The sequence below is a fragment of the Hyperoodon ampullatus genome, assembly GCF_949752795.1.
Source record: "Hyperoodon ampullatus genome assembly, chromosome: 14".
NCBI classification, from domain to species: Eukaryota; Metazoa; Chordata; class Mammalia; order Artiodactyla; family Ziphiidae; genus Hyperoodon; species Hyperoodon ampullatus.
Window position 1 is genome coordinate 3,272,334 of NC_136927.1, and position 16,628 is coordinate 3,288,961.

Genomic DNA, 16,628 nt, shown 5'->3' on the forward strand with positions numbered 1-16,628 from the left:
GGCGCGTTAGGCTTCTGAGCACACTGAGTGAACTGTACCAGCACTGGCTGGGTTGACAGAAGGAACCTGCTTTGCCAAAACTACTGCTAATTTTAAAATTGCAGCAAAAGTGATCATTTGAGTGGTTTGTTGACACAAGTAGAAAGAAAAAAGTAAAGCAGTATTAAAAGGATAACCATTAAACCTCTTCTAATGGACCGTGCAGCTGTGGCCGTATCTGTTACCAGCCTTACGGGGCAGGGACCATGGGTGTCCGTCATTACCGTCCTCCAGATGCCCAGCCCGTGCCCTTTCTAAAAGTGTGATCAGAAAATACCGGGTTAACAGAGGTCTTAAGTGGAGAATTATAGTCTCTTAGATCAATGTAAGAAATTATGAAAGAGTTGCTTCTTTAACTCCGTGTCTTTGCATATGGGAGGTAGCTCATTCCCTATGTATTTATGTAATCACCCACTCATGGTTTCATACATGTTTATCTTTATGCGTGTAATATTTACCTGTCACAACCATTCCACCGCTCTTTTGGAGTTTTTCCTCGAGCATATGAATCATCCTCTGAACACAAGCCAGATCATTATCTGCCTGAAGAGGTTCAAGTGCGGCCATCCCCAGGGGTGCACGGGGGCTGGAGGACTGACCAGCACTCAGGGCCCCCTTGGTCTCTGCGCCCCTGGCCGTCCTTCCCCGTTTCAAAGGGGACACCGCGGATCTGTCCCCTGCGGGCAGGGGGCACCTGTGGACTCTGGTCCTGTGGATGCTTCCAGACAGTCCCATTTCCCTGGGGAAAGCAGCCTGGCGCTTCCCCCTGCTAGAGGCTGGGGTTTTCTGTCACGTTCCTGCCCCTCCCTGCTCACCCCAGCTGTCGCCCTTGTTCCATGCTTATCAACTAACGAAAATAATTGGCCTCCCCTCCCGGACCAGCCCTTCCTTCCCAGGCTTGTCATCCAGGCCGCCTCTGTCTCTTTTTGAGCACATGGAGGAAAAGTTTCCTTGGGCTCCGGCTGCCAAGTAAGGACTTAAGTCAGCCCACAGAACCAGGCCCGGGGCACGGAGTTTAATAACGAAATCTCTCTGATGTCACGAGGCCCCATCAGGGACTGCACATTTCTCTATTTTGCGGGATTACGAGTGTTAAAAGGATTTTCTGTGATGGTGTCAATAGAGCCAAGCACTGGAGAAGAGGGCGTCTGTGTTTGCAGGGGCTTAAATCAAGAAAGCCCTAAGAGGAGAGTGCGCTACCCACGGCCTGTGAACATCCAGGTTTTCAGCAATTGAAGACCCGGGCCAAAGTGACTTTGCTTGGACACATTTCCGAATAATCCTCCCATCTGCAAATCAGCTCCGTTTGCAAGTGTGTACCCTCTGGGGCACAAGTCTCCGTGTCAGATAAACAGCGTGATCCACGGAAGAACAAAATGGAAATAAATCACTGCTGTGGCTCTGGACATAAGAATTAGTTAGAGTGTGTGCTCAGTAATAAAATATTTATAATAATGGGCAGGGTGTTGCTTTGAGAGCAGCATGGGGGTTACGTCCTTTAAAAACATTCTCCTGTTTATTTCCGTGTAAAAAATCATCTCGTTCTCTCTGAGACGGTCTCCCGGGCAACATATCCGGCCAGTCAGAGGACGATGCCCTGCACTTCTGTTATTAATTATGACCTTCCCAGACATCCCATGAATGTTACAAAAGCACCCTGAGCCGCTGGTCAGAGTGGACCAAGCTGCCTGCCTCCAAGGGAGAGCTGCCGCCTCCAAGATGTGGATTCTACAGCATGTCACACACAACCCCATACAGACGGGCCTGGGAGAAGGTGTGCAGCAGGCTTGGCTTCTCAGAACTCGGTGTCCTCTCTTAGGATTCTTCCTACAAGAGCAGTGTTTCCAAAAGAGAAGTGTTTAGGGGGTGCTTTACACCGTCACACCTCCTGTGCGCCCACTGTTTCATTTTATTCTTACAACGAGCCTGTGAGATGCCGTCATGATTCTGTCAGTTTAGGGAGGAGGGAAGCAAGGCTCAGGGACCTTAAGAATTTGCTTGAGGCCACCCAGCACGTTAAGTCTTCTTCCCAACCTATGTCTTCTGAGCTGATTGCTTTGCTTTTCCCTGGAATGTGTACCAGATAGTGGAGTGAGCTCTTCAGCAGCCATGCCTGGCTTGTGCCATGTTGGTTACCCACGATCCTGGGCACCAGTCACGTGCCAGGTTACTCTGGGGTCTGGTGTGGGTGTGAAGCCAATATGTACCTGTTTCAAAATGGCCGTCTAATTGTCTCAGTGCCATTTATTTTAAAAGTGTATGTTTCGTAGATGGTAAATACCTGATACGTGGGTTATTCCACACCAAGCCTTCCCCCTGTTGTCCCCTGCCTGGAAGACAGACCGTCCTGTCATATGGATGAACTTAACATGCTGTGCATGGCACCTACACTTGGTGCAGGTAGTTCAGAAAAGGAGCGCCGGTTGAGTAGGATCGGAAGCTGATGGACGGTGAAGCACAAATGGGGTTTTGATACATTAACTTCCACGTTGGCCCGTCGCAGAGCACTGCTGACCGTCGCCAGGGCCACCGCGGGGCCCGCGTTCTGCGGCTCCTTTCAGGCGGGAGTCGGGGAGGCCTTGGGCCTTCGTGCTCTTCACGGCTGGCCGGCTCTCCAGCGTTTCTGCTTCCTCTCCGCAGTCCTCACCGCGTACACGTGGCCTGTAGCAGGAAGGGACAAAAGACTAGTCTCGGGAAATCCTGATTTTCACGGGGTGCCTTTCCAGCCATTGTTCTTGTGGGAGGGCTGTTTCCGTCCCAGGCCTGAACTTCGGGGCTCCTTCTCTCCTCCGAGGGCGGCAGCCTTGCTGGTGCGCTGGGCCGCCTGCATCCAGATGCTGCACCCCTGGGGACGGCGCAGATGACTGAGCGGGACCCCGCAGGCTTGCTCAGTGTCCAGGAGGGGCCTGGAGACCCCAGCCCGCTGTGGAGAGTGGACGGTCTCCTCCTGCCGCCGCTCTGGGTTCGTATTCTCCTCCATCTCTTCCCTCCCCCACGGAACATCAAAGCCACGTCTTCCTGAGGCAAGAACCAGCTCGTGGATAGAAATCCGTGCTTTTGGAAGCTGCCCGATGACCGAGGAAGTTACGCCCACTGCGCATGCCCCTCGGTTCACCCAGGGCAACTGATTCACTTCTACACATGCAATTGTGGAAAACATTCGCTACTCAAAACAACACTACAGCGGTCCTTTCATTGTACAAATAGCAATGTCCTAGCTAATACCTTTTCTGTGTCCAGAGCCATGTATGTCGCTGTTTTAAATAAATACAACTTTAAACCTCTGCCTTTAGTCCACTAAAGAGCCTACACACCACACTCTTACAGGTCCCCTAAAAAGCCATTTGTCATACTTAGCGCTGGCCTAGCATTTTAGGAGGGTGAATGCCTTTGGAAAGCACTCATTCCGACTGCGGGACTTCGTGAGCAAGCCCAGCGGGGAGCTCAGCCCAGGGACACCGAGAGGCCACGTACTGCTCACCTCCTTCCCTCCCTCATCTCAGTCACAGGAGGAGGGGGTCGCTCAGAAGGATGTATAGCCACACCCCGCTAGAAATCACGTCTGGAATTTGGGGCCTTAAGTCACTGAACTCCCTGGACAACTGGCACTTCAAAAGCGAGCATCTTCCCTGAACCCTAGCATAGTTGAAATGTCAGTTCTGTTGGCCCAGAGCTTATAATCACTGTGAGATTAGGTTACACCTTTTTAGCGGTTGAAGTAGAAGCGGTGTCGTCTGGGGCTGACCTCTTGGCTTTACTCTTGTTTTTACTTCCGCTTTCCTCTAACCGTGTGGAGTGACCTCAGGTAAACCCAGTTCCTTGCTCAAGTCATCTCCCCTGGGTCCACCGCAGGTACCGCCTGGCTGGCCTGCCCGGAGAGTACCAGCAGAGGAACATCACCAGCCCCGAGGTCAGCTACTGCCTGGTGACGGAGCTCATCATCTGGACACAATATGAGATACAGGTGGCCGCCTACAATGGGGCCGGCCTGGGCGTCTTCAGCAGGGCCGTGACCGAGTACACCTTACAAGGAGGTAAGCTTGCTTTCCCCCGAGGCTGCAGAATCTTCGCTGGGGAGCAGGATTTGCAAAGTTCAACTGGAGCATGTTCGGAATAAAAATAGCGTCCAGTCCTCTAGGGAGTAGTTAGAAGGAGAGTGATCACATATTTAATTTAATCTCTCTGTCTATTCCGAAACTATAACAAAACCACAGAAGGGAAACAGATAGGATTCTAACTGCGTTTTTCTGGTTACTAAGGACAGGATGTATCTACACACATCCTTTAACTAGTCCACTTACTCTGTACAAGGTCTGTGGGATTGGCTTTTCCTAAATGGAATAACAGTATATTTTGCAGTGAAACTGGCTGTGCAGTCCTGTGTGAAACTGTGAATGTTTTTCAAAGAGGATGAGTATTTAGTATTTTGCTTTTATTGATGTCATACAGTTATTAGTGATGGAATTTGCAGCTTGGTGCTCTCCATCCCCCCCACCCCCCCACCCCTCCACCCCCACCCCCACCCCGCTTTGGTTTACTTTTTCAATTACACAAGCAAACAATTTACTAAATCAATAAAAACTCTTCCCCACACTCACCCCCCAAAATGACCAGGCAGAATGTCATAAAGCCAGTGGGTCTTACGTTTATGTGCTAAGACCCAACCCCATTATTTTCAGTTATTTCCACTGGTTTTCTGGAGGATCCGCGTCTTGGCGCCAGGAAGGGCTGGGCGCTCAGAAACCTCCTCCATGTCTGCATTTCGCTTTCAAAGCTCTTAGCGGTAACAAATAGACCCTCTCTCAACACAACCAGGTGGGCCCCAGAGCAGCCCAGAGCCTTGCCCAGGGAAACAGTTTTCCCACAAAATCTGAAACCCTTTTTCGTTCAGCAACTTTACCCTCTCCTGACTCACAGGTGTGATTTTATTTGCTTAGGCGTTTTTATCGCTACCAGGCCTTGACCTTTTTCAAATGATAAGGTTTCTAACTGCCCACTTCTCTCCCCAAATCATGCCTGGGACCTAATGTTCCTTGATATTACATGCTGTTACTACCGTCCCTTATTGATCAGCTGTCTGTTGTCATCTGTACGTCCATATATCCCCCTTTATAAATAAAGCGCCGTCACCTCTGCATTCACAGTGACTAGGAGAAATATTTAACATGCAGGACGACCGGGAAGGGGCTGTTTATCTGCTGGTGATTCTTGATCACTCATTGAAAAATGAAAATAGCTGAAACCCTGCACAGTTCATGCTTGCTTTAATTAGTCTATTTCATAAAATAACAATAAATTTGGAAACACTTAAAATGACAGATATTGCTGTTAGTAATCCCCATGGCTATTTACTGTGACTGCTTCCTCGGGTTACCGGTGCGTTTGCATTCTGTGCTGCCACAGGCTCCGCTGGATGGAGAAGGGCTGGGAGGCTGTAGAGTCTGCCCTGGGGACCCGTGGAAGGTTTAGGGCTGTGGGTGACGTGATCAAAGCGCCGTATTAGAAGAGGGGCCTGTCGGTGGGTGCGGGCGAGGCGGAGGGGAGCTGAGGATGAGGCGGCAGCTCCAGAGACAAAAGAGCGATAGTGTGGCTGTGAAGTGATGAATTCCCCCATCTCTGGCGCTGGCCGTGAGAGGGGCGAGGGGTGTGTTCGGGTGCTGCTTCATGGTTTTCAGAGCAGCTCCACACGCCTTCCCTCTGCAGTGCCCCCGGAACCCCACCCAGACTGCAGGGGGCCCCGCGAGCCCTCCCCCAAGCGACCTGCCCGGTAGGACCGGGGCCAGCCCCTCCCTCAGCTTGCTTGCAGTTTATGGCATAGGACAGGACACGTTTTGCTCGAATTGAGCTGGTCTGAGGTCGCTCAGCTAACACAAGGCGGAGAGCAGCGCTAACGCTGGGTCTTCTGAGTCAAGAGCTCTGTTTTCTGGGCGCCGTCAACAGCCTCTGCTGTCAGCGGGACCCACGCTCGCGCGGGGCTCCCACAGGACACGGGTGTGCTCGCGTGGGGCTCATCGTCCATGCTCCTTGTGAGCCTTCCAGGCACCCACAGCTCAACAACAGGGAGCAAAAGCACGTTAACTCTGTCCTTGAATCCGCGCTGCTGCCCAGGACAGGACAGTCAGAGGAGAGCTTTAGACACAAGGTCGGCAAGAATGGGGGCAAGCGCTGGGGGACGAGCGGCTGGCCTGGCTCTGGAGCAAATGACTTGGTAAAGCCGGGTGAGGAGCCCTCTGACTAGAAGGTGGTACGTTGGGAAGAAAACGGCACCAGCGAGGGGCCTTGAGGAACTTAGGGAGACGGAGATGAGGCTGGGGCGCTTGTGAGATGTCTGCACACGCGCACACACACAGGCGCACACATAGGCACATGCACGCATACTCGCATGCACACACGCACATGCACACACGCATAGGCACGCACACACACAGGCACACGCACTGCACACACGCGCGCACACACATGCAAACACATGCACGCAAGCTCGCGCACACACCCCTTGCTGTACACGTGGCCCCAGAAACGGCCCTTTCCTGGAGTCTGTAAGGCCTGATTCTTACTATTTACTCCTTATCTGCCTTCAAGAAACACAATAACTTTTCTGAGCCTCTGCTGTTTTCATTTGTAAAGTTGTGACGCGTCTACCTGGCCTGACTGCTTTAAAGGCAGTTGTGAAGCGAAAACAAGGCAATGCATGTGAAAAGGCTTTGAAAACGCTGAGCTATGATACAAACACCCGTGTTGTTGTCTGTATTCCTCCTTCCACCGTGACAATGACCAGTATTTACTGCGGTATTTGAATGTTTCTGTACTGGTAGTTGTACAGAAAGAAATTTGGGGTTATTCTCTCTGCTAATAGTAAAATCGAGAACACACATGCAGGAATTGATGTGAGCACCTACTGTGTGCTCAAGGTTGTGTGATGGGCCAGGGCAAGGAGAGTGGAGGGGATACCTGTCTCGTTGTCAAACCTGCGGGCTTGCAGCCCCGCCCGGGAGCAAAGACTGACATTTGTGAGACAAGATCAAGAACTAGAACAGAATCCGGCCTCATTCACAGGCAGTCACTCCCCGTTTGCCCACAAGATAGACATTACTAACGTGCTGTAAAGGCTTTCCCACTGAGATGCTCTGAGGAGTATGCCATTGGTGGGAAGGCACCCCTGAGAAGGGACTTTACTGGGACTGCACCAGGGAAGTAAGTGTAGCCGTCTGATTTGGTTAGGAATGGAGTCCAGCTGCTAGAAACAGACCCAAGAGAACAGTAGCTTAACTGAGGTGGAGGTGTGTTTTTATCTCTCTCATACCGAAAGAGTGGGCATTGGGCTCTACAGGGTCATATGGTCACCAGAGAGTCAGGCTCCTTCTTTTTGCTTTGCCATCATTAGCATTTGCCTCATGGTTACAAGCTGACTACTGCGATGCCAGCTATCACGTCCACATCCTAGTAGGAGGAAGGCATGGGGTGTGCCTTGTGGCCTAGTAATCAAGTGTGCCCACCTCTGAAGAGCTTTCTTAGAAGTCCCATCTGCCGCAGACGTATGCTTACAATTCATGGACTGTCTCTGTGCCAGAGAGCCTGGAAGGGGTCTTTCAGCTGTGGGTACATTTCTGTCCATTAGGAAGGAAGCAAGGGGGAGGGGAAAGTGGAGGGCAGCTGGCAGTTTCTGCCCCACTTTGTATGGTGACTCCTGCTGGGGAGTCAAACCCAGAGGATGTGTTTACACTTTCTAGATACAAAATTGTGGGACAACTTGTCTCATGGCTGCTGCATGAAGAGCGTCTCATGATCCTTCATAATCGCCCACATTGGAATTAGCAGAAACTGCAAACCCACAGCCCCTCCGGACCCCTCAGCCTCAGCCCTAAGCTCAGCGGGTCTGCTCGGCCAACAGCCGAACACGTGGATTTGCCACCGGGGACCCTTCCCAGCACCTTGCGTGTCCCAGTGCTGTTAGCAGCCATTGCTGAGAAAGCCTGGGGGCTGAGTTGGCCCTTGGAGCTGAGAAGAGAATCATTAAAATGCTTGTACATTAAGGAGAAAAAAATAACTCATAAGATTAATTGTCAGCCTAATTTGGGAGATTATTGGAATGTATATAGACGTAATTCTGGAGTCAATCAGGAGACCGTGGAGGAGCAGGAAGTACTGGGCCTTGGGAAGAGCGAGACTGCAGTCCGGCCAGCCTCATCGTCCCTCTCCCGTTAGCCGCGTGGCAAGCTCGATCCATCAGGCGACATGAGATGTCACTTAGCTTGACTTTCATAAGGCTCCTCTCGAGAAGGTGTGGGAAGGCCAGGAGAGCGGGTGCGGCCCCCCCTGCCATTAGGGGGGCGTCACTCGCAAAGAGAACTTATAAATAATGCAGGGTCGGCCCGGGTGCAGGCACACAGTGGCAGGAACGCGGGGACGGGAAGGCTGCTGCCCAGGAGACGCAGTGGCCTTGTGCTCCTGGACCACATGGGCTTGGTCTCAGAGGCATCTTCTTCCAGGAAGCTCCTAAAGGAAGATAAGTGAGTTATTCCTCCCTTGAGTTCAGCCGAGTGTGACCTTGATCCCTGAAGTGATTTGAACCCACTGTTCCACCTGTCACACACCCCGGGTTTCTCTTCAGTCCCATCCATTATTAAGATACAATAAAAACGTCTGGTTTGTCTGCTTTCATCCTTTAAGGTTCGGACACGCAGGGATTATCTAACACAAACTTCCTCACCTCCCGACTTCTCATATCCCCCGTCATCCCCCACCCGCCATGAGCTTGCCTGCCAATCCCGTTTGATAGATTTTATCAGCAGGGCCTCGTGACCTTCTCTGCTCTAGAGAAGAATTTTAAAATGCGAGAGATTAATTTACACATGGAGCAGGAAAACTCTAATACAGCTCCAGCCACGCGAAGTTTCCGGGCGGGGTCAGGGGAAGACGGGGCGTGGTTCGTTCGTCACAGTGGCGTGGCCTAAAGTTCCACAATACGGGGAACCCACTTGTCAAATTTCCATTGTGATTACCCAAAATGAATGGAAAACGACTTAAGTTTACTCGAGAATTTCCTTCAAAACCCTTCCAGAAATCAATATGCTTTTAGTTTCGAGTAGAAAAAGCCATAGAGTCTCAGTTCCGCATGAGTAAACGCGCAGTGTAATTACAAGCATTTTTCTTATTGCCAATGTCTACTTCAGCAACTTTCTAATCATCTAGTATGGGAGGAAAAGCACTGTAGTCATCTGAAGCAATCAGTGGTTCAGATTTGATGCTGATGCAGTGTTTGGTTCCAGTGAGTTTCTGTTAAAAATTGTTCGACTAATGGTGAAAGACACATGAAGAAGTAAGGTGACCACAGAGGTCTGAGGTGAGCCTCAGTGTGGAATCCTACATACTGTTAGGATATGGATGTAATAGGTGATGGTTCCATCCTAAAATAAGCCAGTGAGGTTAGCAAACTCCTATCCCTTCCTTAAATGTATCCATTAAGATGCAGATATTGGTTTTTCTAGAAAGGGTCCAAAGACAAATTATACTATAAATCATCATTTTTGAGCATGCCAAGGTTTTAATTTTTTCTGGTTTTATTTCTTTATCATTTTTCTTCTCATAACAGGTATTTTTGTGCTGTAATGATTTATTCTGGTTTCAGAACATTACCTTCTAATGAAAGAGAAATATTTCATATTTAAAGAGAAATGGAAAAAAACACTTGGTTATCCATATTTCTAAAACATTAGTAAAAGCCCTTAAATGTTCACTTGGGCTTTGCAAGGTTTTCTAAAGTAAGGATTATAAATGAACACTCCGTTTGCAAGCTCCGTTCTTATCTCCTCTTGGGAAATTCTCAGTGTGGCATAAACGACATTGCACAAAAGATTTGTGCAACCCTTAAGAATTTCTAGACCTCAAGCTGCGCCTACAGAACAGGATAATGTTGAGAATCTCCCAGCATCGCCTAAAACACTAAGTAGGAACTGAACAGAGTGATATGGGACGTTCCATTAGGTATGGGCTTCATCTGGCCTGTTAGAACTTTCAGGAAAGGAAAGGATAGGAAACGAGCATTTAGGGGATGCCACTCTCTGCTAGTTTCGCTGTGCTGAGCTCTCCACTTATACTCATTATCATTTCGTCGGTCATCCCCCAACCATCACATGAGAAGGGCACCACTGTCCCTATTTCACAGAGAAAAAACGGAAGCTCAGAGAGGTAACTAACTTTCCAAAGGTCACATAGCTCGAAAAGGCTGGAAAATGCTAGAATGTATGCTTTTGCTTTTCATTCTGCATATACCAAACATGGACATAAATTACTTCCAGATTTTTGGTGCTTATGTTCACATGGCAAGTGGGTTTGCAGTAGCTCATGGACATATTTTAATGCCATCCACAATAAGAAGTCTGTTTTACATGGACACCCAGGACACACACACACACACACACACACACACACACACACACACACACACACACACACACACACACACACACACACACCTACCTCTGAAACAAAAGGCTCGTAGAACAATAGGCGCCCTGACGGTGTGTGATGTTCTGTAATACTTTCTAGTCTATTCCATTCTGTTTCACGCTCTCCTCCTTTAACAGATGCAGGCTGTGATCACTAAATTGACTTCCTGGGCTGCTGCTAATGCATTTCCAACCTGCAGTTTTGAAAAACACTGAATTTAAGCAATACAGGATGTTTGGTTCAGCTGATCTTGAATCCCTTTCAGAACAGGCTTCTACTGGCCTGTAGGACACATCAGGGTCAGGGCTGAAGAAGGCTTCCCAAGGGAGATACTGCTAAAACCAACACTGAAAGACCAAACAGGGGTCTGAGTGGGGCTTTGGGCAGGGGTGACAGGCCTGGGCACAGAGCTGAGATTCGGGGGCTGGAGGAGGCTGAGTCCAGCACCTGTATCTGTGCAGACGACCTCATGGGAGAGAAGGGGTTTCCGGGGTAAGACTTGCCCTTCAGCTGCTGCTGGAAGATACAAGGAACGATCAAACCCATCTTAAATTACTGTGACCAGCACACTACGGCCTGGGCTTCCCTCCAAGCCTGTGAACGCTTCAAGGGCAGGGGCTGCGTCTGGTTTGTCTTATTTATATCTGTATCCCTAAATCCAAGCACAATGCCTGATGCGTAAATAAACAGAATGTAAATAGCTATCTGATTACAGACAGACCCTTGCTGTTCTTATTTCAGTGTCCAACACTGCGCCGATTGAATCTCCGCGTGCAGCACGATGCCTGGTCTTCTCCCCCCAGTCTTCTGCCTGTCTTAGAAGGAGAGCCGGGTCCCTGCTTGCCTTGCCCCACACATTGTACTTCCCCAGCCTAAAAGCTGGTCCCAAATGCTTTCTCCTCAATGCCTGGCGCATGAAGAATTGGGAAAAATAAGTCCAGAAAATGACGCACAAAACTTTTTAAGTGTTAAGATATTTTCTTACGCTGGCCATTAAAAAAAGATTCTTTAGCTTCTTTGTCCGAGATTTGTTATCCTGATAATGTGTTAGGAATGTTTAATGCAGTTAGGACATTTACGTGTACCAAAACCGCAAGAACCGTCACAACACAAGAACTCAGCCGTAGCCTACAACGATCTGGAATTAACAATAACGCCCAACGCACAGATTGTAATATATTCGTCCCCACAGCAAAGTGTAGCCCGTGATTTTTCCACGTAATGATCTGCTTCTCCCCTCTCTGAAAGGCATTTAATTCTGTGGGGTCACCTGGAGAGGGAGATGCCTGTGAATTCTGGGTAGATACTTCAGTCCCTGACACTAGCAATCATATGCTTTTAGGATAAGGAAAATCAGGGTGTGTGGTTGTGGTGAAGACCTGAGGACCCACGCTCCCTTCTGCGGTGTGGACATTGCTGGGAGCAGCTGTCCTGCCAGCAGCTCTGTTCCCAGTGAATGGAATATGAGCAGAAGTGAGGAGATGCTCTTCTAAGCAAGGGGGGTGCCCTGAATGCTCACATGCCAGGCTACTCACAACCAGGAAAACTGACCTTGCCCTGTAGGGTGATGAGAGATGAACTGCTATTGTGGAGGACACTGAGATTCCACAATTTTTCTGTAACAGATAAGGTAGATAAGGTATCTCAGGGAGATACAGCTGAGCATGCTAGCATATAGAAATTTTGTCAGGCAATGCACCGTAATTTTGTTCTGTGCTAAATTCAGCTAACTTTACAGCATTATCAGTGGGCCGTCAGCATCTTTAGGTTGGGTTTGCAACCGTTGGCTCGGGGAACAAGCAGGAAGCAGAAGTCAATCACTTTCCCACTACAGAGGCCATGCCCACCTGTCCCATGAGACGTTGTGAATTCCCTGCTGGTGCGTCACAGCCTCAGCTTATTAATTTTATTTGGCTTGTTGTGACTCTCCCAAACACCAGGTAGCTCCGTGGTCAGTGTAGGTTTCTTTCAATTAACTGTTACATTAAACTGTTTCTGCTGTTTATGTAGATTACAGAGAAGGTGAATTTTAATGATCAACTAGAATTTACTCGGGAATCTTGCAAATAAGCTTTACGTAATCTGCGTGATGTTGTTTGAGTACTTGAATGAAAGAACAAACATGAAAACCACTGGTGTCTCTCTTTTCAGCTGCAGAGACTGGTTCAGGAAAAGTGCTGGCCTGGCAGAGTCTCAAATTCTGTGCACTGTAAATAACAGTAGACGTTCCTGGAAGAAAAGGTGGAAAAGAGCCACTAGGAGTGACCTTCGGTCACTTAGAAGAAGGGGCCACATGCTACCAACCTCATTTCCTTTTGGGGGAGGGCTACCGAGTCGATGGATCCAAATAGTATATTCATTCTGTGGCTTGATTTCCTCTCGTTCATTCATTCATTTATTGACTCAGTCAGCACCCCGTGGCCAAGATGGGGAATGTGGATTGGATGATAAAGTAATTAGATGGACTCCAAGGGCTCAGCTTTGCCCGAAGAGTGTCATTCACTTGATGGAGCACCGCTGTGAGGGTGACTCCAGTGGCAAAACCCCTCACTCTTCTGGGCTTTTCTTGGTCAGCACTTCTGTCAGTGACTTGGAGGGGATGGAGAGGACATGCCCATCAAACATGCAGGTGTCACAGCTGAGACGGGCCATTCAGATATTCTGTCCCTGAATCAGAAATAAAAATAAACTGCTGTGTTAGATTGATGGCTGAAATCAGGCTGAAACATAAAAGGGATAAGCCAGACGCTGCATTTACATACACACAACCAGCCATGTGACAGAGGGAGGGAAGACAGGACTTGCCAACAGTTATCATAAAAAGAGTCAGGGAGGTGAGTTGAGCACAGATCCAGGGAGAGCGTTGACCGTCATCTTGTAGGTGACACACTTCCAAATCAAGGCAGATCATGATGCCACAGAATCCTGGTTGGGCTGGATGCCACCCTGAGGGATGGTGAGAAATCGGGGCCTCTGCAGAGGGGGATGACCAGCAGGGGCACTGCTCTGTCAATCATGTCATGTGGGAAACGGGAGAGAAGCGGGGTGTTTACTTGGCCCATGGGAGCAAAGCCCAGCTGGATATTTTTGTGATTTTCATTTAGTCTAACAGCTCTGTGGGCAAGGAGACAGACAGGCATCAATAGGCAGCAATTGTGGAAGGAAGTGTTTCAGTTCCGCGTAAGGAAAGTCCCTTTACGGCGTACGGCCAGGGCTCAGGTTGACTAAACAGCAGGGAAGGTGTCTAAGAAGCTGTGCGGGCAGCAGCTGAGTGGCTGCCTGTCGGAGGAGTGGCAGGTGGGCTCCCGCAAGGACAGGTTGGTGAACCCCAGGACCTCAGGGTGCTGGAAGTACACCTACAGGAGAAGGAGGGTACAGAAATAGAAATTAGGCTTCTCATTGACTTTGAAACCATGTAAACATTGGGCTGGCCAAAAAGTTCATTCAGATTTTTCCATAAGATGTTACTAAATTATTTTAAAACATTTATAAAAGAAATTCTAAAACACTGAAGGCAAAATGAAACGAATGATCAGAGCGGTATTTTGAATTGGTGACTTAGCCAAATGGAAAGTAACTATTTCCAGTAACTTTAAAACATGACAGTTTGATTGACAATCCCTAGCACAAAACCAAAATCAAAAGCTGGAGGAAAAAGAAAACGGTCAAAAGCTGTTTTCAGCAGTCATGTTGGTAAGGGTAGTGCTGGGTTTGGTTTTTTAAGGTGCAATTGTATGAGTGTTGTGACATAAAGCGAATAAGGATTATGTGGATGTTAGGAACTGAGATTTTGGGCAAAGCTGAAGCCCTAAATTGGAATTGGCAGGACGATGATTTTATCTTCAAAGAAAAAAAGAATTTCTCGTCAAAAGGCCTGGAAATAAGAACCAACCTAGTAGCACTGAGCTTCCCAGTAACCCCCCAAAATAAACAGGCTTTCTTGAGTAAATGGATGATTCCAAGTCAGGGACAGGCAATAAATAATATATAATATAATATATAATTCCAAAAAGTAAAGAAGCTTATCAAACACTAGTGAGGGCTTGTCAGGAAGACTCCTGTGCCACCTTGAAGAGGCTCCCCCTCGTTAAAGATGGGATGATGTGAAAATCAATAATAATAACTGCAATGAATTGAAGTGTTCCAAATACATTTCAGTCCATGGATTCATAACAGTATATATGTTAAAAGCCTCATTAGTCATCTTAGGAGAATGCTAGGGAAGCTATGACATACTGGATTTGTATAAAACTTTCCAATCAAAATCTCAAAATTTTTAGTGAGAAACTTGACCTTGATGGTTGAACATAACTTACTCACTGTCTGGTTTTATTCTTGAGATGGTCCCATTCAGATACCATCAAGACTTTTCATGATGACCTCTTCAAATATTTGAAAGTAACCATTGACAAGAAAGTATTTGCACGGGTGGTCACAAATGCCTGAAGATTATTTATTGCATTTTCCACAGTTGAGAGAAACTTCTTTCTTGCCATTAACCAGAATGTAGATAATTCAGCCTCTTTACATTATACTTTAAGGGTGGTGTTTCTTTAAGTTAACAGTTCTTCCTTTTATTCCTTTGACCAATGTAATGTCAGACGGTTTTTGTGATAATGTGAATAGATTTGGAATCTGATCAAATGTTTTTCATATCAAGTATTTAAAAATAATAGGCATTTCTGTATATCTACACAGATAACTGCTGCCAGTCTTAATAATTTTTCTTTAGAGTTCAAACACTGATTCCTTTAGAATTATAAAACTGATTATATGTCACTAGTGAACAATTTTTAACCCTGTAAGGAAGTTGAAGTTTTGCTTTGAATTCATCCATTTTACACATACATGTTCGTATACAGTCACAAGATCTGGGGAGTTCTCTGTTGTGTCCATTCAGGTGCTGAAAATGTCACTTAATGGCCATTTTTGGTACCAGTAACTTTTCCTTCAACAAACCTTCAAAGTGAGACCCATTCACTAAAAACACCAACAACAATGATAATAGTAATGCTTTGTTCAGTTCACAGACTCTTGCAAAAACTCTTGTAGACTTCAATTTGAAACTGAAATCGGAAATAGGAAAGTTCCATTTATGAATAATACTGTTAGAAGATAAATGGTTGGCCTGGCAGATGATCCAGAGACAGACCCAGTTCAGATCATTAAATCAACACTTCCATTGCAGGCCAGTGAGTACTGACTGATGTACAGCAGCAGCTGGAACCCCTCAAAAGAAATTCTTTTGTCAAAGTGGTGTTCTGATTCCATTTCTTTCACAAAGCGAAAAACAGGTGGAACTACAGTGTCTTGGACTCTGTTAGATTGACCTCCTGATAATGTCATTTAATGAGGAGCTCAGGTGTACGGGCTACCCCTTACAGATGAGAACTTCTCTGTGAATAAAACAATGGATTTCTTCAATCTCAGGCTTTCAGATCGAATTTTGCCATAAAGTCTTTTTTTATCCTTTGCATTTTTTAATGTAACTATAATTGATTTACAGTGTTGTGTTAGCTTCAGGTGTACAGCTTCAGATTCTTTTCTATTATAGGTTATTGCAGGATACCTGTATTGAATATAGTTCCCTGTGCTATACAATAAATGCTTGCTGTTTATCAATTTTATGTATAGTGGGGTGTTTCTGTTAATCCCAAACTCCTAATTTATCCCTCCTCCCCGCCTTTCCCCTTTGGTAACCATAAGTTTGTTTTCTATGTCTGTGAGTCTGTTTCTGTTTTGTAAATAAGTTGACTTGTATTATTTTTTAGATTCCACATGTGAGTAATATCATATGATATTTGTCTTTCTCTGTCTGATTTACTTAATATGATAATTTCTAGGTGCATCCATGTTGCTACAAGTGGTGTTATTTCATTCTTTTTTATGGCTGAGTAATATTCCGTTGTGTATGTGTACCACAACTTCTTTGTCCATCGATGGACACTTAGGTTGCTTCTGTCTTGGCTATTGTGAATACTGCTGCAGTGAACACTGGGGTGCCTGTATCTTTTTGAATTAGTGTTTTCTTCTTTTCGGGATATATGCCCAGGAATGAGATTGCTAGATCATATGGTAATTCTATTTTTAGGTTTTTAAGGAATCTCCAGACTGTTTTCCACAGTGGCTGCACCAATATA

At 47.1% G+C, this 16,628-nt stretch overlaps 1 protein-coding gene across 1 annotated transcript in view; it reads left to right on the forward strand.

Moving 5' to 3' along the window:
* Window positions 1–16,628, forward strand: part of SDK1 (sidekick cell adhesion molecule 1) — a gene marked incomplete at both ends in the record, with an annotated part of 840,970 nt that overhangs the window by 652,186 nt on the left and 172,156 nt on the right. Inside the window, one exon of the mRNA XM_079719129.1 lies at window positions 3,892–4,073. Within this exon, the coding sequence (XP_079575255.1) occupies window positions 3,892–4,073 (182 nt within the window). The remainder of the gene's footprint in view (window positions 1–3,891; window positions 4,074–16,628) is intronic.